Genomic DNA, 22,325 nt, shown 5'->3' with positions numbered 1-22,325 from the left:
GCACACACTAATATTCTTTGCCCAATTTTATGACACTTTTTGGCCTACAGATGCAGCAAAATAAACCCAAATTAATGTAATCAGAAAGAAATTTAATTTTGAGAGCTTGTTCCACTAAAAATGATAGTTGGAGATATCCTATAGCACTGAAAAATTACAGTAGAATTATGGCATTGGTTATTTACAAGGGGCACAGCAGTTAGAATTTATATTTGGTATTGTACATAAAAAACATCAGTTGACATTGTGCAGCATTGAATTTTAGCCTTTATCTCCATGACAACAAGAACTAGTACAAAAGTGAAACAAATCCATCTAAACTGGATAAAACATTTTTGGCCTTTTCTCTCACCTCACACTGTATCAATTAGCAAGTCCTGCTGGCTGTACATTTCAAAATATCATAGGATTTTGACAGCTCCATCCCCTTTTCCCTGGACTAATGTAACTACATAACTGCTTCAGCTTTCCCTCTACTCCCATAGATTGAGTCATCTTTTAAATGCATAAATCATAAATACACACCTTATATCACATTTCTGGTAAAACCTACCAAAAACTCTAATGCACTTAGAATTAAATTTCTAACCACATCTACCAGACCCTGTTTGCCTTTTGCATACATTTCCAACCCATCTCCTACTATTCTAAATAATTATTTCACTTGAATTTTTCCTGGTAGAATCTGAATTGTCCTCAGGGTGTTTATTTCAAGAACTGGCATCTTCAGGTTTTATAAAACCAAATGATATAAAATTTTAAAAACTGTAATTAGCAGTGTCTCTATTGTCTTCATTTTCATATTGGCTTTCGTAGCTGACAGCTTGTCAAATGGATTAAGGAATATTTAGGAATCTTTGGGAAGATTTTTGTCAACTGATTAAGGACATTTTATGGATATATTCTCATTTAACTTATAGCTCCAGTTTTCCATTCTTTGTTTATTAAACAACTTTCATATATTAACATAACCATTCAATGAGTAGAAAAAATATTCAGCATTTGAGTGTTGAAATATTAAAGCCAATTTACATAAATAATAATCATTAAATTAAAGTTCTTAAAGTTAATCAGATATTTTATTTTATAAAATGGTGTAAATTTTACTCTGCTGAAGTTTAATTGTGTAATATTAGGAATTATCTACTATCTTATATATAATTAGCATAATAACTTTGAATGAGGAAAGAAAAGACTGCCTTCTAAATTAAAATCTCTTTGGGATATGTTTAAAAGAGGGAAGCTTCTCATCATATGCAGTATAATTTTCTAAAGTAAGTAATATTTGAAAAAATATTCATTTGATCTTCATACTCAAAAATTGCTCAAGACTTGACTTATCCTTCCTGCAACATGGCCTCTTTTGGCCATAAATTCAATAGAATATGATATATGATTATCTGTATTTTAAAAATGTTGTGAAAACATTTTGATCTTGAACTATTCAAACTTTTCCCAATGTATATCTATTCTCTTTTAAATACTGGGGTTTTCTCTATACAGGGCTATTCCTTCTAAGAATCATTCATTCGTTGTTATCCAAAATTTATTGAGTCATTGTCTATAGGATGCTAGAAAATGCTTCAACACATAAAATCATTTTTGACTCTTCTAGCAAATGTGCAGATGTTCTTTTAATTGAAATTCATTGGAAAAACATGGAAGGGCAATGGAATTTTAAAAATGGCAAAATCAAATAGTGAAGTTGGCAGTTTAAAGGAGGCTCTACAGGGCAACTTAAAACTCTGCAATCTTTAGTTCATAGTTAGGATTTTCTATGTAGGTTCTAATCTAGATGCTTATTATGTATATTTAAAAACCCAAGAATAGCTATTTATTGTGTACCTACAATCCACCAGGTATTAAGTTTACACTTCACTTGCATTGTCTTATTAAAAGTTTTCAACATCACAATGCAGTCGGTGTTAACCCAGTTTTATAGAAAAGAGAACTGTGGCTTAGAAGGTAAATAACTTGGACAAGGCCACATAGTGAGTTACTATATTTCACCCATTTTAAGATGCACAACTTGTTCACATTTTAACGTATCTGGAAATTGGTATTTGTCATGAAGAGATGACATCTTATGATCACTTGCGCCAGGTAGCAGTTGTGACACCTTTGTTATTACTTGTCTGTGTGAAAATGTAAAGCACCAGCAAAAAGTTAAACAGAATGAGTGACGGGATCTTTTAACCCTAAGGAACCAAGTGATAGTGAGGGGTAGGTGGGTGGGTGAGGTGGGTAAGTCAGATGTGCTTAGCAACATTCCTGAAGAGGGACTAAAGGTGGGCTAACTTCATATGGGTGCAAGTTGGCTTAACTAGCACAAAAAACTTCACTACTTTTATGAATCCATTTAAGAAATGATGCATCACTAACATTGTGATGGCACAGAGGACATTATTACACATAGAAACATAGACATTAGATAACTGTGAGTTGAAAAGTAATTAAGACATTTAAACTCTGAGTTGAAGATGGTTTATAAAAACCTTAACCAGTTTATTTTATTTATATATATATATAGGATTGCACAAGAATGATATATAATAATAATAATAGTAAACTACTTCTATTAGGTGTGAATGTCCTTTTTCAATAAGAATAGAAGACAAACAGCTGGGCACGGTGGCTCACACCTGTAATCCCAACACTTTGGGAGGCCGAGGCGAGTGGATCACCTGAGGTCAGGAGTTTGAGACCAACCTGGCTAACATGGTGAAACCTCATCTCTACTAACAATACAAAAGTTAAGAAAATGTGGCACATATACACCATGGAATACTATGCAGCCATAAGAAAGGATGAGTTCATGTCCTTTGCAGGGACATGGATGAAGCTGGAAACCATCATTCTCAGCAAACTAACACAGGAACAGAAAACAAACACCGCATGTTCTCACTCATAAGTGATAGTTGAACAATGAGAAACATGAACATAGGGAGGCGAACATCACTCACCAGGGCCTGTCTGTGGGTGGTGGGCTAGGGGAGTGATTGCATTAGGAGAAATACCTAATGTAGATGACAGGTTGATGGGTGCAGCAAACCACCACAGCACGTCTATACCTATGTAACAAACATGTACTTTCTGCACATGTATCCCAGAGCTTAAAGTATAAAAAATAATAAAAATGAAAAGACCTAGGGACAGAGGGACAGAAGCATGCATGACCAAATTAGGCCAAGGTGTGTATATGCATACAAGTGGGTGAATTTAAATTAATTATAATGGAAATGACATGTACAGATGGAAAATACTGAACTATTTTTAAAATATCACTGTCTAGAAAACATCCTTAGCCAGGCCAAAAGAAATTCTGTAAACGCTATAACACTTTTATCTTTCTTAAATAACATGGTTCCATAAATAACTTTTCTAGGTCATTCTTATCCATTGAAAAAATTACAAGCAACCTGTAGGCTGAGTATATTACTTGAAGACTCATAAAGTAGACTCCCATTTAAAAAATCAAATATAAAACCTTCACACCTGGTTAATATCTGGTCTATTGCATGGTTATGGAACTTGTTTAATGTGCATTTAGCAATGCAGAAAGATTGTAGCTGTTCTTTCTCTCTTCATAGTTTCATAAAAATGATTAAATAAGCCGAGTGCTTTATTAATTGATGAGATTAGCCCTATGAGTGTTTAGCAGAGGTGTAATTTTTAAAACGAGATTCTATTTACCAAATTAGTTTCACATTAAGTAATGGTCCGCAAGAATTTGGTACGAATGGATGCCATTGATGTTAAGATAATTGAGAAATATAATATTTTTTTTTCTCATTTTATTATGTTTTACATTTTAATAAAAGCATATTAAGAAAAGAAAGAAATAACAAAAATTAGCCGGGCGTTGTGGCAGGCGCCTGTAATCCCAGCTACTGGGGAGGCTGAGGCAGGAGAATCACTGGAACCTGGGAGGCGGAAGTTGCAGTGGGCGGAGATTGCGCCACTGCACTCCAGCCTGGGAGACAGACTGAGACTCTGTCTCACAAAAAACAAACAAACAAAAAAGCAACAAACAAACAATAAAAACAATAAAAGACAAGCTAAGTGATAAGAGAGTATTATGTAAAAGTTCAATTGGGAGTATTTTTCTTTTCTTATTGGTAAATAAAATAATGGTTCATCTTATAGTTTTAATGGAATATGGAGAGTTTCTGAGCTGGAATTGGAAGACAGGCCTCTCTGACTGCAGAGACCAACGTCTAACAAGCATGATTTTCCATCATAAAGTCTACACAGTCGGTATTGTAGGAAGTCAACAATTTGGGTACACAATTTTGTAGTTTAGACCCCAGTGCAAATATCTTATAAGAAACCCTGAAACATGAAGGAACCTTTGTGTTTCCATACCTTTCTTCTCCTCGACTCCTGCATCTGATTTGAGAGTGTGGCTGCTGCTGTGGAGAGAATCTTTTGAGTCTTCATTTTCGTCCAGTACCCCAGCAAAGCTGATCTTCCTCTCATATCTGTGCCGGTCCAACTCGGGATCCAAACGAAGTCTGCAGCTCTCCAAGTCCTAAAACGCCAGTGAGGAGCACATGAGTGCCGGCATCTCCCCTGCACTACATTGGTCTCGCGGCAAGTCTCCCTCCATTTTGAATTATACACAACTGCGTTTAAACAGCCAGATTCCTTTATCTGACGCTAATTTTAGATTGTGACCATGCAAAGCTATTCTTGACTTAAATAAATAAAATCTTTCCTAATTCATAGTATTTTTCCCCTTTTCCTCACATGCTTTACCTTCCAAAAGCATAGGCCTTGATCCAAATCCACAACTATCTTCCTTAGCTTCTAACTCTTTCTCCAGTTTTGGCTGCATCTTTGGCCTTTATCTCTTATTTAAAAATCATGCATCAAGCATGGATGCATTAGGTACTGAAGGATAAATAAGGAATTTTTTTTTTATCTCTAAAGGAGCTCAGAATCCCAAGATAGAAACTGAGAAGGCAAACAAGTGATAAATTTTAAGGCTGAGAGTAAGGAGCTCGGAAATCTGACTTGGAACTGTGCTCGACAGAATAACAGTCCCCTAAAGATGCCCTAATCCCTGGGACCTGTGAATATGTTGCCTTACATGGCAACAAGGATTTTGTAGATGTGATTAAGGCTAAGGACCTTAAGATTGGGATATTATTCTGGGCTAGCTAAATGGGCCAATCACAAATCCTTAGAAGAGGAGAGCCTTTCCAGGCTGTAGTCAGAGGAAGCTGTGGCTATGAAAGAAAGAGAGAGATGCGATGTTTCTAGTTATAAAGATGGAGGGGCCGGGCGCAGTGGCTCACACCCGTAATCCCAGCACTTTGGGAGGCTGAGGCGGGCAGAACACCTGAAGTCGGCAGTTTGAGACCAGCCTGATCAACATGGAGAAAAAACCCCGTCTGTACTAAAAATACAAAATTAGCCGGGCGAGGTGGTGCATGCCTGTAATCCTAGCTACTCGGGAGGCTGAGGCGGAAGAATTGCAGGAACCTGGGAGATGGAGGTTGTGGTGAGCCGAGATTTCGCCATTGCACTCCAGCCTGGGCAACAAGAGGGAAACTCTGTCATAAAAAAAACAAAAAATAATAATAAGAAGAAGATGAAGGAAAGGGCTACGAGCCAAGAAATGTGGGTGGCCTCTAGATGATGAATAAAGGGTGAGGAAACAGATTCTTCCCTAGAGCCCTAGGAATGGATGCAGCCTTACCAATGCCTTGATTTTAGCCCAGCAATAATACCTGCCTTGGATTTCTGACCTCCAAAACTGTAAGATATGTTTGTGCTGCTATAAACAGCTAAATTTCTGGTAGTTTGTTACAGCAGAAATATAAAATGAATAAACAGTTGATGTTTGAGTTAAGTCTTGAGGATTAAGTAAAGATAGTTTGGCAAACAAGTGGGGAAAGGCAGTTCAGCCTTAAGAAACCTCATGCACGAAGGCCAGAGGCTCAAAGCAGTATCACACATTGGGGGTATTTCTTACTCCCTTCTAAGAGGATTTAAGTATGACAGGAGTTCCATCACCATCTGAGGCTGAACAAAATGATCTCATATAATAAAGTAAGCCTTGAGGAGAGTAATTACTTAATAGAAGTTTGGTCTCTGAGGCCCCAAACTGAGAATTTGACTTGTTCTGTGAATAGAGATTTGTTTATCCTAAAGATCATATTTATTCTTTTTTATTTTTAATTTTTTAATTTTTTAATTTTTTTGTAGATATGGGGTCTTGCTATGTTGTCCAGGCTAGTCTCAAACTCTGGACCTCAAGTGATCCTCCCACCTCAGCCTCCCAAAGTGTTGGGATTGCAGGCATGAGCCACTGTGCCTGGTCAAGATCATATGTAATTATTAACTTATAAAGTACTTTTGGAGGACCTAAAAATATATACAAAATTCTAATTTTATTTTTATACTGTATTTTTCTAATTATGACATAATAAACCCTTAGATTCAAATAAATATAAAAAATAAAAATATTTTGTAAACCCAGTTTATACCAAGATTAAAATCTTATGCTTTTGATTGTCATCAATAAGATAAAATTTTAGGCTGGGCACGGTGGCTCACACCTGTAATCCCAGCAGTTTGAGAGGCCAAGGCAGGCAGATCACGAGGCCAGGAGTTCGAGACCAGCCTGGCCAATATGGTGAAACCCCATCCCTACTAAAAATACAAAAATTAGCTGGACGTGATGGCAGGTGCCTGTAGTTCCAGCTACCCAGGAGGTTGAGGCAGGAGAATCAGGAGAATCACTTGAAACTGGAAGGTGGAGGTTGCAGTGAGCCAAGATCACACCACTGCACTCCAGCCTGGGCAACAAGAGTGAAACTCAATCTCAAAAAAAAAAAAAAAAAGATAACATTTTAGACTCTACATTTTGTTTCTTGTCCTTTTGGCTTAAGAACAGAAGTTACATTTTGACTCAGAAAATTATATCACACCTAGAAAAATATAGAAACTATATGGAATCCATTTTACCATCATCAAGAATATTCTATAAATATAATTGCTTCCCTGAAATTAATCCCTTTTAGAAAAAAAAATAACCTAATCTACCTTCCATTGTGGTAGCCAAATCTAATGAGGGAAATTTCTTAGTTGGGATAAGAAGCAATCATATAATAATTCTGATTCACAAAAGTAGTTCTCCCTTCCAATTTCTTCTTTTATCTGCTTGTCCAAATCCTACCTAGTCTTTCAAAGCTACATTCAAATATGACCTCTTCCAAGAAGGTTCATCAGAGCTATTCAGCCCCTTCTTTGGCTAGCCATGGCTCTCTGCTACTTTCTCAGAGACCCTCTTACATTTTGCCTCAGAAAGTAAATTTTTGTATGTTGGTTCTCCTGTTACTATATAGTTATCCCTGTATCACCTTCATCCCCACCCCTGCAACCATCACACCACCTTGCTCATACTTTATTCTCAATAAATATTCATTAGTTTTGTCTTGGTAGCTATGAATTGTATTTTGCTTCTGATTTTTTTAACTTTAGAAACCTTTGAAATCCAGTGTTTGTTTTCTTTTTCTAAAAAAATTAATTTAATTTAATTTTAAGTTCCAGGATACATGTGCAGGACGTGCAGGTTTGTTACATAGGTAAACATGGGCCATGGTGGTCTGCTGCACCTGTCAACCCATCACTGAAGTGTTGAGCCCTGCATGCATTAGCTATTTATCCCGATGCTCTCCCAACCCCCCCGCCACACCACCAGACCCCAGTGTGTGTTGTTCCCCTCCCTATTTCCATGTGTTCTCATTGTTCTGCTCCCACTTATAAGTGAGAACATGCCGTGTTTGGTTTTCTGTTCCTTCATTAGTTTGCTGAGGATAATAGCTTCCAGATCCATCCATGTCCCTGCAAAGGAGATAATCTCATTCCTTTTTATGGCTGCATGGTATTCCATGGCCTATATATACCACATTTTCTTTATCCAGTCTATTATTGATGGGTATTTGGGTTGATTCCATGTCTTTGCTACTGTGAATAGTGTTGCAATGAACATACACATGTATGTATCTTTATAATAAAATCATTTGTCTTTAACCCATCTTGAGTTAATTTTTGTATAAGGTGTAAGGAAAGGGTCCTGTTTCAGTTTTCTGCATATGGCTAAGCCAGTTTCAGCAGTATATTTTTTATAACCTGATTTGTTAAATTCCATTGGCATGGTTGTTACAGCCTCTAGCACAATATTGCACAAAAGGATCCAATATGCTGTTTTCTGTAACAAACGAATGTAGACATACAGAGACCTCCTTACCACCTTCTTCTTTATTATTATAGACTCATCTATGCATTTGATGGGAATTACTGTTTTAATTACATGTTGCTTAGTCATCATCGATTGGTCTCACTAATTCAACTGGGAAACATTTTAGTAGATCAGCAGTTTTATAAACAAAATTTCGTTTAAAAAATATTCCTTTGTTATTCTCAAGTTTAGAAGATAATATTTAGAAAAAAATTGCTTATGCTGTTTTAGACTATAAATCTTATAAAAATGTTGCCTTTTCCTTTGTTTAAACATAATTTAATTGCATGGTTTACAAAATGCTACCACAAGTTGTTTCTTTGTGGGGGAGGGGGGGAAGCACACTAATTAAGTTACATTTAAGGATCTATCTGGGGAAAAAACGTCACTTTGGCTGTATTTACGCTTACTCTGTGGATTTACTGTTTAGTGCCATTTCTTAAAAAACTATGTAGCCTTAAAAAAGAAGGAAATTCTGACATATATGGCAACATGGATGAACTTTGAAGACATTATCCTAAGTGAAATAACACAGTCACAGAAAGACAAATACTGCATGATTCCACTTACATGAGTAAGTACGTAAAATAGTCAAATTTATAGAATCAAAGAGTAGGGGCCGGGTGCGGTGGCTCATGCCTGTAATCCCAGCACTTTGGGATGCTAAGGCAGGCAGATCATGAGGTCAGGAGATCAAGACCATCCTGGCTAACACGGTGAAACCTTGTCTCTACTAAAAAAAATACAAAAAAATTAGCCGGGCATGGTGGCGGACGCCTGTAGTCCCAGCTACTCGGGAGGCTGAGGCAGGAGAATGGCGTGAACCTGGGAGTCGGAGCTTGCAGTGAGCTGAGATCACGCCACTGCACTCCAGCCTGGGCGACAGAGCGAGACTCCGTCTCAAAAAAAAAAAAAAAAAAAAAAAGAGTGGAATGGTTGTTGCCAGGGACTTGGTGGGAGGGCACAATGGGGGAATTACTTAATAGAAAGGCATAAAATTTCAGTCAAGGAAGATGCTCTATAGATGTGCTGTTCAACATTATATCTACAGTCAACAATAACATATTATACACTTAAAAATTCATTAAGAGGAGAAATCCAATGGTCGGGGCTCTTACCACAATTTAAAAATAGAAAACAATTGCAAGAATTTCTGTGTTGGTAAAACATTTCAGTAAGTTAGAATGTGGCTTGAATTTTCTTTACTATCAACTAGAGTAAGATAACTGAACTGTAAGAAAAAGCTTCTTTCCCTCTTTATGTTATAAAGGCCACATCTCGACACAATACACAAACGTACACGTTAACAATGAAAATCCTAGTGTAATGAATAAAAGATTTCAGAGGCCCAGTTAAAGGTGACATAAAGTAAAAATTTTCCTCTTGCTAACTGACTAACTGCAAGTTAGTCAAATTATATTAATCAAATTTAGAAGATTTGATTGATCTTTTAAAAATAAATTTGTTACAATAATAAGGACCATTAAACTCCAGTTTTATAGAATTGATAGGGAAAACGAAAATAACCTACTCAAACTTTAGGATTCTTATTTTTTTTTATTACAGTGGATCAAAATGGTGACCAATAACAATCTGAAAACTTAAAAGTAGCTGCACTTTGTGCTTTTATGAAGACTTCAACATCATTAGAATGTTGATAGGGATAATACTGATAGAGGCCTACAGATGTGCTGAGTGGTGGCCTTGATTTGATTTTATAGAGTAGTCTCAATATAATAGTGAAAGTGACAATTCAGAAAATTAAAGATTCAGGTTATTATGAAATTACATAAGGGCAGTAGAAGAAAATTCTCTTTTCAATATCCAAATGGTAGTGTCACAGTCCAAATGTGGGTGTTTCTCTTGAGAGCAGACAGTTTACTCATAAATATTTCTAACTTGAAAATATCAACTTTATGTTCTAGGGTGTGAGGCAATGGTCTTCCTAGAACTCTGGAAAACCAGAGGCAGAGGTGCCATGCAGTGACACGAGAGCCCCCATTCTTTCACTCCTCTCCCCACCCCGCCTGGCCTTGCTTGGGACATGGCCTTGCTCATGCCGAGTTTGGTTTAAAAAGGAGGAAAGGTGGCCGGGCGTGGTGGCTCATGCCTGTAATCCCAGCACTTTGGGAGGCCGAGGCAGGCGGATCACGAGGTCAGGAGATCGAGACCATCCTGGATAACAACGGTGAAACCCCGTCTCTAGTGAAAATACAAAAAATTAGCCGGGTGCGGTGGCACATGCCTGTAGTCCCAGCTACTCGGGAGGCTGAGGCAGGAGAATGGCGTGAACCCGGGAGGCGGAGCTTGCAGTGAGCCGAGATCGTGCCACTGCACTCCAGACTGGATAACAGAGCAAGATTCCGTATCAAAACAAAAACAAAAACAAAAACAAAAACAAAAAAACAGAAGGAGAGGTGGTGGATTATGGATTGTAAAATTTGCTTAAATGGAAACACATAGATTGTTTATGTAACCGTTGCTCTGGGAGATAGTCTGGTTCCTCAGCTCCAGCTGGATGATGCCTGTGGTAAAAGAACCGCTAGAACCTTGGTGCCCATCAGAGAACTAGGAGTGAAGGAAAATTGCCTCCAAGGTGTGGCCGGGGCCACAGACTCTGTGAACGTGCCTGGTTCTTGCGTAGTATTTATATTTATATCATTGGTTAAACAAATCAGGCCCTCATGGTACACCACACAGGAGTGTATATGCATGCATTCGTGTGTGTTTGTGTGTGTGTGCACACGCATGCACACACACACGCATGGTCTTATTTCTGTCTATCCATAATCTATAGGAAATGCTACAGAAATAACAATGTACATTTGGGGAAGTTTAGACACTAAATACAGGAGTACTTTCAACCATAATTTAAATGAGAACACTCATTAAGAAACAAATTTCTATACAGATTTATGAGCAGTTGGTATAAAACAATTTGTTGGTGAGTTCTGGAAAACATTAGCCATAAAACTCCTCATATTTTCAGAGTAAAGGAAGCTAAAGGCTCCTAGATATTCCCAGCATAATTGATAGTGATCAATAAAACACTGTATCCAGTAGGACGACGTTCACTGATTTCTAGATTGACTTTGGAGTTATTATTATTTGTAATAAGGAAAAGAGTATTTCTTTTTATGTTTCAAAATCCCTTGGTTGAATTTTTAAAATTATGTGATACACTAGCCATGGAACATTTAAGAAAACTGTGAATCTTGGAAACCCAGACACATGCCTGGCCTCTCCAAGTAACCTGATTATTAACATGCATGCTTTAACTTACCACCAGAGGCTCAGTGCGAGGTCTGGGAAGGCAAGAAAAGGTCTCTCGCAGGAAGGTGGTAATCTCCAGAAGAAGCTGACATGCTGCCATCTTCAAGGCAAAGGGGCAACCGCATTTAGAGGGGTTCACAGTACCTATGAAATTAAAGTGTTCTTTCATAAGGAGACAAATCAACAAAAAATACAGAAATGCATAGTTTGATGGACATAGCTACACATGTGTAAAATCAAACTGCACATGAGAATGTTACCTATATATGTCCAACATCCAATTACATATGAGGACTTTATCTATATCTATGTAAGTTCAATTTACCTATTCCCTTTAGCATGATTTATGCACTACCATAAGCATCTCTCTTCCTCCATTTTGCAAATTCTACAGAGTGCTTCAGTATTAAAATATTGAACAAGCAGAACTAAATTATTTTCCTTAAAGCATCATAGAGTAACAAAATGCAGCTCCAACTAAACTAGAATACCTTTTAATGAAAATAGAAATGGGAAGTAATCTCGCAAGATTTCTATGCTGCTATTCAATCAGATTTAGACTATGTATATGGCAGTGAACTAGATTGGGAGCTACAAAAATTCTGTCAGTTCATTTTATGAGGGATATCTGTCTTGCTGTTTTGAGGGCAGTGAAGTTGTTTCAGCTCTAGTCCAAATGTGTTTCTGCAACACAGACAAGACATACTTACTGGATCACATATATCATAGTTTGTGCAAGCTAGCCTGACAAATTAAGGCATAGCTATACTAGAAATGTACAAATATTCTCTTTTGCTTTGCAGAATATTGACCTTTGAATTAGTAAGGAGTTGTATCCACTAGAAGCCAACTAATAGATTTTGCTCTAAAGACAGATAATGACCACGGTAACACCATGGTGATTTTTTAAATTCTCAGAATTAGTTCTCAGATATGTGTCATCACAACTGATGACACAGGATGATGCAGAAATATATTGATTATTTAAGTGTTTAGAAAAAATCAAAGCCATGTAGAATTCTTTCTCTTATAAAAGAAAGGAAATGGTTATCCATTTTAAATGAATCAAGTCATCAAGCAATCATAGTATCATTACATATGAACAGTCCTAAAAATATCTCTAAAATGTTTCCTGGGTGTTAGGCTTTCTTAATTGAATAGAATACATACTTCATGATTTCATTTGAAAATAGGTGGAGATTATGGTCTTTCTGTAGATATTTAAGCTATTGTTTTCTCAGGAAAACCATTTTCCCTCCCAAGTTAATTTGTTGCTGGGGACTTTGCCTCTTATCAAGAATGGAAAAGACAAGCTTCTGCAGAATTTCCAGCCCGAAAGTTGCCTGTACCATAATTAGCTTTTAAATGCAAGATGAGCTGTGTATTGACTTGGAAGTGGAACTAAAAATAAGACATATCAATCTTATATATGTCTTATAGGGGCTATTTGACTAAATATTGTGTGGATATGCAACACTTTTTAAAAAATAATTGAACACTAGACATTCGGTATAGACTTTTGGGTTTGTCGTTTCACTCCTAAGGTTATCATCCAGGCTTTTCTTACCAGTCCTACAGACAATGAGCTTAGTCTTAGTCTAGGCTCTTTCATGGCTATCATATTAAATATCCTGTTATAATAAACAAGGATTGAGTTCTAACTGGTCTCAACAAAAAACTAATATTCTAGGCATAACATATTGGTAAATGACACTTATGCAGTCTAATGGAGATTCAAGTTGTTTTGGCCTAGGAGGATGCATGCATTTAATGTTGCTTCAGCTTCTCTCTGTTCTGAAGGGCTCCTGGAAGTTCCAGGATGGTTTAGAATGCCTTCTGGCTAGATGGGTCTTATGGTGGGCCTTCCCTAGGTTCCGTGATTGCTGGATAAACCTCATTCTAAGATAGTCTAGGCTACCGTAGATATCTTTGGGGCCAACCTTCATTGTTAGGCTGAAAGACTGACATAATAATTTGGTGTTTTGTCAATGGATATGTCATGAAGATTTGCTCTGATTTGATAAGGTCTTAGAAGGGGCAACATGATTAAAAAATGCAAAAAAATAAAAACTTTGGAAGGAACGTGGAAAGGAAGATCATAAGAGTTTTCTTTGATTCTTATTTAGTCCTGCCTAATGTTATGCCCCCATCCATTCTTTTACATTTCATGACTGCAACAATGAAGTAGGTCTGAATCACCTAATGAAGGACAACCCTTAACATGTAGTCAGGGAGCTTGAATTTCAAACCACAGAGGAAGGTCAGGAGGAAGAGATCTCACTATGTTCATCATATAAAGATACGAATTCCATAACTATAACTGGAATTTTGTATTCCATAAAAGGCAGTGGTACATATACACAAAAGCTTGTATGGTATAGAATGCATGTATGCACAAAATGATGTTGAAGAAGGATGTAATAGGAATCTTTTTGTCTCTACTTTTCTATGATGAAATTCAATTCTAAATTTAATAAATAGGTACAGTGCAGCAGACATTCACAGTTCTAGCAACCTCTGAATATTTTAATATTTCAGTGTCATGTTAAATACTATAATATACTGTTTAAAATTTTGAGTATTTTAGTGATTTGGAAAATATTTCATATTCAATTTTATTTGGTCTGATTTTGTTTCCTAGAGCAATATAAAAAAACACAAAACCTGACAAAATCTCTTCTAGGACAGTAAATTTTCCACAACTACAGTGCCTCAGAGATATTTTCTCAGAGAATTCTAATACCAATATTTGTTTTGTCAAAGACAGGAAAAGAATAAATGTTCCATCTTGCCTGCAGCTCCTTGCCCCGTCTGTCTTCTCTTTCTGGTTCTTGCCTTGTCTCTGTGTGGCTTTATGCACATGCTTTACACCCATGCACAGGGAAAAGGGGAGAAGGAGCAGTGGAAAGACATGGGGAGGTGGTAAGAATATGAAGGAGAAAAGAGAAGTATTAAGTGCTCCTAAAGCAGAGGTTCTTACAAGCAGGGGTTCTTGTAGTAAAGGGAGTCTCCTTACTGTCATCTAAAAAGTCTTCCTCCTCATCCTCCTTTCTAAGTCTCCTCTTGGTCTCTTCATCATAAATGAGACCCAGCAGGTTGGCTGGGCTCTCACTTTCCCCGTGGCACAGCTCATTTAATCGGACGCCAATTGCCTACAATGGGAAGGAAAACAGTGAAGCAGCACAAACTAAGTCAAACTCTAAAATAGGCTCTCACATTACGTCAGAAATAAGCAACCAATTAATGAGAATTATTTCCAGCATAAGCCTCTTCTGTATGCCACAGTGTTGTTTCCACCATATTTGCCAGTATGGAAACTAGAAATGGAAGAAATGGCTATCCCCAAGGTCATTCAGTCTAAAGACTTGTAAAAACTAGAATGACACCTTTGTATATTTGTACAAAAGTTTTTCTGAAAATATTTCCATTTACTCAAAGGTTATTTATTTTATAGATATGATACAAGGGAGTACACAGTTGCTTTTAATGGAGGATTTTGTTGCAGTAAAACATCAGGAGGCACAGTTCCTCAGCGTGCTTCTGATTATGCTATTTTTAATGAGAATGTCACTGTCACGCTAATGAGTTTGGAAGTTGGCAAGAATTCTGTTGCTGCAATTTTTTTCTATCTGTCATTATATATGTACTTGTTGGCTTCTTTTATAGACTTTGTTCCTCTTTCCATAATACTCTATGAATTAGTAAGAAATGCTAACTTTTCTTTTGGTAGAGTGCCCAACAACATTAGAAATATAAGTTTTAATAACTCAGCACATGGACAATATTGGCTTTTACACAGTATTCTTAGAACAAACATCCTTGCTATCTGTTATTGAATCATCAGACACTATTGTCTGGTTTATCAAAGGAATTTTCCACAAGAAGAGACAAAAAACACTACCTCTATCTAATTTATTTTATTTCCAATTATATACTGCATGCAACAATAGAAGAGACACCGGCTCAGGAGTGAGAGAGAAAAAGTTAAACAAATCACTGAACTTGGGGCTTGACAGTCTGGATACTCTGCATTTAAGTAAGAGCAAAATTCCAGCTAACTTTCTTTTTTCTTTCTGTATCATACTTTGCAAATATTTAGAAAAGTTACTAAATTCTCAGCAAGTAAGAAAATATACTTACTACTGAAAACCAACATGCTTAAGCTCTCTAAGTGAAGATTATGCTCATACTCTTTAAATGAAAAGACATTTTTGAGGGTCTTAGATATCTGGAAACAAAAAGGTCTCCCTAAACTCTGGAATTAAGTGAGGAGCTAAAAACCAGGAAGCAAAAACCATACCAAGGAGAAAGCAGTATGTGGGATTCTAAAATTTTAGCTGCTAACTGGATAAGTTTTAAGCAAACAAAACAAATCATAAAAAGAAAACCACCACCACAACAAAAAGACTTATTCTGGTGCTGCTATTTTGGAGATCCTCTGTTAAGGAGGAGACATACAATTATGAGTCTGGAATGGAGCCAACAAACTAAATAGTGAGACTCAAAGGGGAAAAATATCTACATTGACCATTCCAGGATGTTGTAACTAAGCAACTTAAATTAAGTCCACAGTTTATAAAGCTTAAAGGGCTGCTCAAAAAAATGAACTTGTCTGGTGTAATACTATATGTCTAAATAATAATTTAGATCTCTATGGCTCATCCAAAGCTAGAAAAATGCCTCAGGGCTATGTTTATTCATCTCTTCCTTCATTCATCAAATATTTATTAAGTGAGGTAATTTGTTAGGTTTTAAACAGAACACAAAGTTGAGTAAGTTGTTATAGTACACTAGTACCTTTGTTTAATGTGCCTTGGTAGATTATAAGCCCACATAAGAAAGATTACTGTTTGGCAAATAGGAAGTTTAGAGGGGCTAGGAGGTTTTCCCAAGGTCGCTCAGCAGGATTCAAACATACGATGTCTGACTGTCTATGTCTGTGTTCTTCCTCTCAATGAGCTTACAGTCTATTGAGGGATGTAATAACATAACAAAACAACTTATTAACTGGCTAAAGAGACTAAAAACACTTTATTGGCTCATAAAATAGATTAAATTCAGCTCAGAGAGGGAGAGGGTCGAGGAGCTGTGGGACTGGGAAACTACATTTTGGGTACAACGTGCCCTACTCGGGTGATGGATGCATTAAAATCTCAGAATTCACTGCTATAAAATTAATTCATCTATGTTGTCAAAAACTGCCTGTATCCCAAAAGCCATTGAAATAAAAAAATAAAGAAATAAAGAGAAAATTTAGTTCAGAGGGTCACAGAAAATCTCACAGAAGGTCTCAAAGTTTGTAGACTTTGACAAATTGGTGTTTTGACTGATGGAGAATGAGGAGAATAGACATTCGAGGGGACGGTTCTGAAAGATTTATGCTCATGGAAATGCACTATGTGCTCAGAGACTGACAGAGGGGCCACATAATTGAAGTTCAATTTTGTGAGAGAAATAATGTACAGGAAGGCTGAAAAGGTAGATTTGGATCAGATCCTACAGTTCTTGAAGTTGAACTTCATTTTACATTCTTGAGAAGGATGAAAGGTAGTTTCTGAATGGGAGAAGTAACCCGATCACTTATGCCAGGGACGTTGTACTAGCTACCCAGGAATGCTGAGAGAAGCTTGGACTCTGCTTTCAAAAATTCATGTCAGAACCGATTATTATTGAACGTACATTAGTAAGAAAGTATTTAAACACATATTCTTTAGGTACATTAGCTCATATGAGTTCATCACTCATAATCTTGGAATGGTCTGAGCAAAGGTCGTGGAGAGGGCAGTGATGCCAGGCTAAGCAGTTTGGGTTTTATCCTGAGGGAAAAGGAGGGCCACTGAAAGCATTTTAAGTGGTTAAGAAACACACTCTAATTTGCATTGTAGCCTAATCACTCTGAGAGCAGTTTGGAGAATGAATTAGAGGGCGCAAGTCTGGAGGCTGGGAGATGAGGATGAATGTCATGTCATATCTTGGGTGGGCTGGGCTGTAGGAAGATCTTTTCACTGACAGTGTGTAGGATGCATTAAATGAGAGGAGACTGTGAGGAGAAGACCAAATAGGAAAACAGTTTAATCATCCAGATGAGAAGTCACGGGGATCTGACCTAACGGACTTCAGTGACATGAAAGAGGTGGGATCAATAGGGGAGGAGATTGGGATATGCTCAAAGGTTGGCATCTCAGATGACAGTGGTGTCAATAAGAATAGAAAGCTCAGAAGGGTTGTAGGTGGCAATGTGTTTACTTGAGGAGAAGGGTTTTATTTTGGAAGATTGAGTTCTAGGATATTAAGTGAATGTTTCCAAAGTGCAGCTGGCAATGTAGGTCTGGGATCTGAAAACTGCTATGGTTAGGGAAGTCTGTACTTACGGGTTACAGTTGTAAATATATGAATAAATGTAACCCTGAAGTAAGTTATATAGGAAGAAATTAAGAGAGACCCTGGAGAATATCTGTTTATGAGGAGGGAGGAGACAGAGGACCAGGAAAGGAGACAGAGAATTAGGCAGAGAGATGCAAGGAAACTCTGGAGCATAATGGTTTCAAAAAGACAAAAGACAAAAGACAGAGGTATGTGCAGTTGGCAGTGTCAAATCCTGCAAGAAAGTCAGAAGACATTTGTCCTGAAAACACCTGTTTGTGAAATCTGTTGGTCACAATCTCCCTATAAACCTGAAACTCTCGAATGCGTAGCACTTAATGGTTTTCCTCTCCTGTAGGAAGCCAATGGGATTATCAATTGTGACTGCTGTTTCAGAGAAGTCTCTCAATAAGACCTCCCTTGAATGAGATAGGTAATAAACGGGGGGTTGGAACATCTCTCCACATTAAAGAGATTACTGGTATCTCTATGTATCTCATGATATGCATTTCATTGACACTGCTTGACTTGTATAAACCCTTGTACTGTTAAAACCAAATATAATTAAATGCAGGATAAGTACAATGGAATCACATAATAACTTAGCTCAATGATTTACAAAAATAGATATTACATAGGAGAAACTGTGTCTTCTCACATATAACGTGCAATCGAAGCCTGAAAAGGGCAGTGCTAAGTCTTGATCATCGACATTAGCATTAATAAAGTGTTCTACTCCAACATATCATACACACACACACACAAACACACACACACACACACACATATATATATACACATACGTGTATCTTTTTAAACAGGATGTCTTTATATAGGAAAGAAAATCCAAAGAACAGCAAATAAAGAAGGAAAAACTGATACACTTATAGAAATACTATACACATACTGAATACAATTCACACTTTTTGAATAACTTTGGCACTTTGCAAAAAAGATGTGGGTAAAACTGGAGGAAGAATACCTTAGTTGGTAAGCACATTGGTAGACACATTCAGCTGAATTATTAATGGAAATTATAACAGTTATTCCAAGTAATCTTTAAGAAAAGAGGAATATATGGAACCTCTTTATGTGTGTTTATGTTCAGCTCTGTCTAAAATTAGCAGAAACAACTTGGTCCTCTTGAATTTCTTTTTATTCTTCACCTTTTTTCCTTCTATGGTAAAGAAGTTGTAGTTATTTTAAGGGTCCATTTTGTTAGAATTCCTAAAGAAGTTTCATTCATTCACTTTTAAATTTATTCACTTACTCATATGCATACATACATAGGTGTTTATGTGTGTGTGCAATTTCCAAAGGCTTTCAGGCAACTTAAAGGAGCCACATCAACAAAAGAGAAAATTTCATGAAGAAATTAGAAAAAATCATGTCTTACAAAATATTTAGAATAGAAACCAAAATAAGGGTGTATTTTACAATTATAACAACGACTTTCGAAAAGATAATTCTTGATGAATATAGCAGTTAGAAGCAAGGCTTTGAAATCTAATCTGGGAGATGAAATAGTGGTTCCTCTACTTACTATTAATAGATATGTAAACTTTGGTAGGTCGCTTGACCTGTATAAACTTCAGTTTTCTTAACTGTAAAACAGAGATAGTAATGTCTAACCTCATAGATTTATTGGGACGATTAAATGAGTTGTTTATTTTTCCCCAAAGTGTTTCCTTCAGTACCTGGTACATAACAAACACTCAATAAATTGTCTTCAAAACAAACACAATCAATCAAAAAATGACTCCACTTCACTCAAGCATCCTAATTGTTATAGAAGAAAACCAAAAGCTCACGTCTCCCCATTGGTAGAAGAGCTTGGCCGCATTCCACTGCAGCTTCTGGTTTCGCTTGTTGCCCACAATGGGAGAGCGTCCCCGGGAAAGGCCTTTCTTGGTGATGTTCACGTGGTGCCCTTTCATCCACTCTGGCCAGTTGCCACGGTTGCAGCGGTGAACAAAACGAGCACATTCCAGGAACAAGGCTGCTCTGGCCACCACAGGGGCTTCCTGTGTAGGTGTTTAGGAAAGAATAATGTGGGATTAATGAACAATAACTTTAAATTGGTCTTAAAGGGAATTACTGTGTATTTCTAGTTTATTTTCCTCTTCATGTTTTGATTTATTTTGGCCATATTTCCCAGGGTGGTGTCAGTATGGCCAATACAGTAGTGAGAAATCTGGAAAGCAAAATCCCCCCCAAAAATGTAGATCTTGAAGGATTAGACATTTTAAGTAGGTTTCTGTGTTGCTTTCTCCTTCTTCTCAAGAATCTCAAGTAATTACATGTCTCCAACTTTGTATATTTAAGGGTGACAGCGATTTGAGTGTAGAGTGAAAGAGCTTTTAGTGAGGTCCTTTTTTGAACCCTAAATTTTACATGAAGCAAACAAATATTCCATTTCTAGAACCAGTCTTATTTTAACCAACAGCATCAGATGTAATTTTGTAGCAGCAATAGTCTTTTGTCTACAACCATCCATATGTTCCAAAGAGGTAAAATTGGTTCTGCACATTTTGGCTATTAAAAAAAGGAGTTCAAGACCAGCCTGGCCAACATGATGAAACCTCACCTCCACTAAAAATACAAAAAATTAGTCAGGCCTGGTGGAGCGCGCTTGTAGTCCCAGCTACTCGGAGGCTGAGGCTTGAACCCGGGAGATGTAAGTTGCAGTTACATCGTGCCACTGCACTCCAGCCTGGGAGACAGAGTGAGACTCCATCTCAAAAAACAAAAAAGAAAAGGAAGCTCAATCTTGCTGAGTTAGTCTTTTTTTTTTCTTTTGTCATAAATAACTGACTGGATTATACCTAAATAGGCATGGTTTTAATTGAAAATGTTTGATAAAGAGGAGATTAATTGATAAATGATAGAGCATTTCTTCAGAAAAACATCACTCCACCTTGTCATGTCAAAATGTGCTTGAAAAAAAAAAAGAAACATCTTTTAGTTGATATCCAGAATCTGGTAAGAATCAAATACTCTACTGAAATCTTTGAAAGTTTCTTTTAAAAAAGTTAAGGAAAGAAGTAATGAGTTTTCCATAGAAGGTCAATAGATCATAAGAAAATATTTATCAACTATTCATGTGTATTTTGACTTGTGTCAGTTTTTTAAAAAATACATCACAATATCATTTATCATTAGGTATATCTCTCCTAATGCAAAATAATTGTTAATAATCATTGTAAGCGGTAGTATTCTTAACAATGTATCAATCCATAAAGTTAAAATAGAGGCTAATATAGAGTGTCAATTACATGTCAGTTAACTTTTAGAATTATAATATATAACATCTCTGTGATCTATAAATAATGTCCCCCATTTAAGATTTTTTAAAATGAGATATAATTTTTCACTATCATATAGCACGAAAGGGGTGAATATAGGAACATAGGATTCAACCCAGGTATCACTGATGCCGGTCCTATGCTAGTTTCTCTTTGGCATTTACATTGTCTTAATTTATACTCCCATAAATCTTAGTAAAAGATAATTTGTAGAGTGCAAGTAGAAATTAACTGTTAATATTTAAAGTGGGATATTAGTCCCATGTACTATTGTTTTCTAAAACATAAATATATAAACATATCGTTTCCCCATTTGATATCTATTACAGCCTCCATCCACCTCAACCATAAAACAAATAAAGATATCCAAGCTTTGTGATTTGGGTCATCTCCTTTTCTATGCCCATCTCAAGTGCTTTATGGTCCAATTATGTCAACTTAGTTGCTATCTCCCAAATATGACATCTTCTACCATTCCACATGTTGTCTCACGGCTTGCAGAGCCTTGGAACTTTTTCTATCCAGAAAATTCCCATTTTTAAGATTCAGGATTCAGTTAGTTACCTCCTCTGAGAAGCCTTCTTAAATCCCTTCCCTGGTCAGGCAGAGCTGGTTACTTTACATTTTTGGGTACCAAAGTATCCCAAACACACTGGATGATTCAAGTAAGTTAGTTCCTTAAGCCTTTCTTCATTGTATATGTCTTAAATGCAGCCATCAGAAATTACAATGAAAATATATTTATGTAGGTACTTAATTTTACAAAGAATATTATGTATTACCACAACATGAAAAATTAACCTATGTGAAAGGCAGAATGCAAGATGAACACTAATGGTGAGAATCTATCCTTAACAAAAGCTGGATACTAATGATGAGAATCTATCTCATCAATGCATGGGGCCAAGACTAGGAAGCAGGTCAAAGCAGGTCACAGGGATAGAAAAACTTGAGATTGCAAGGAGTCAGATGACCTTCTGCATTAAACCCAATAGTATTGCAGTGCCATGCCATATAGACTAAATATCTACATTCTTTCTTGTATTAAGTATTCATTTCACTAAACAGTTCAGATATGCAAATCTGTGTCTGGTAAAGGTTGGAACATTTGTTTCTAAAACAGAATGTCAGTT

At 36.7% G+C, this 22,325-nt stretch overlaps 1 protein-coding gene across 14 annotated transcripts in view; it reads right to left on the bottom strand.

The window, feature by feature from the left end:
- The window catches only part of UNC80 (unc-80 homolog, NALCN channel complex subunit), a 228,521-nt gene that overhangs the window by 105,777 nt on the left and 100,419 nt on the right, over window positions 1–22,325 (bottom strand). For 9 of the 14 annotated variants that reach the window (XM_055290458.2, XM_063645667.1, XM_055290465.2 and 6 more), the window contains 4 exons: window positions 19,699–19,911; window positions 14,505–14,676; window positions 11,535–11,668; window positions 4,366–4,531 (listed from right to left, as the gene is read on the bottom strand). In XM_055290458.2, the coding sequence (XP_055146433.1) occupies window positions 4,366–4,531; window positions 11,535–11,668; window positions 14,505–14,676; window positions 19,699–19,911 (685 nt within the window). The remainder of the gene's footprint in view (window positions 1–4,365; window positions 4,532–11,534; window positions 11,669–14,504; window positions 14,677–19,698; window positions 19,912–22,325) is intronic. The other 5 variants (XM_055290462.2, XM_055290468.2, XM_055290463.2 and 2 more) reach the window with 1 other exon arrangement.

This window comes from Symphalangus syndactylus, chromosome 8 (assembly GCF_028878055.3).
Source record: "Symphalangus syndactylus isolate Jambi chromosome 8, NHGRI_mSymSyn1-v2.1_pri, whole genome shotgun sequence".
NCBI classification, from domain to species: Eukaryota; Metazoa; Chordata; class Mammalia; order Primates; family Hylobatidae; genus Symphalangus; species Symphalangus syndactylus.
This window is presented reverse-complemented; position numbering and strand designations above follow the sequence as displayed.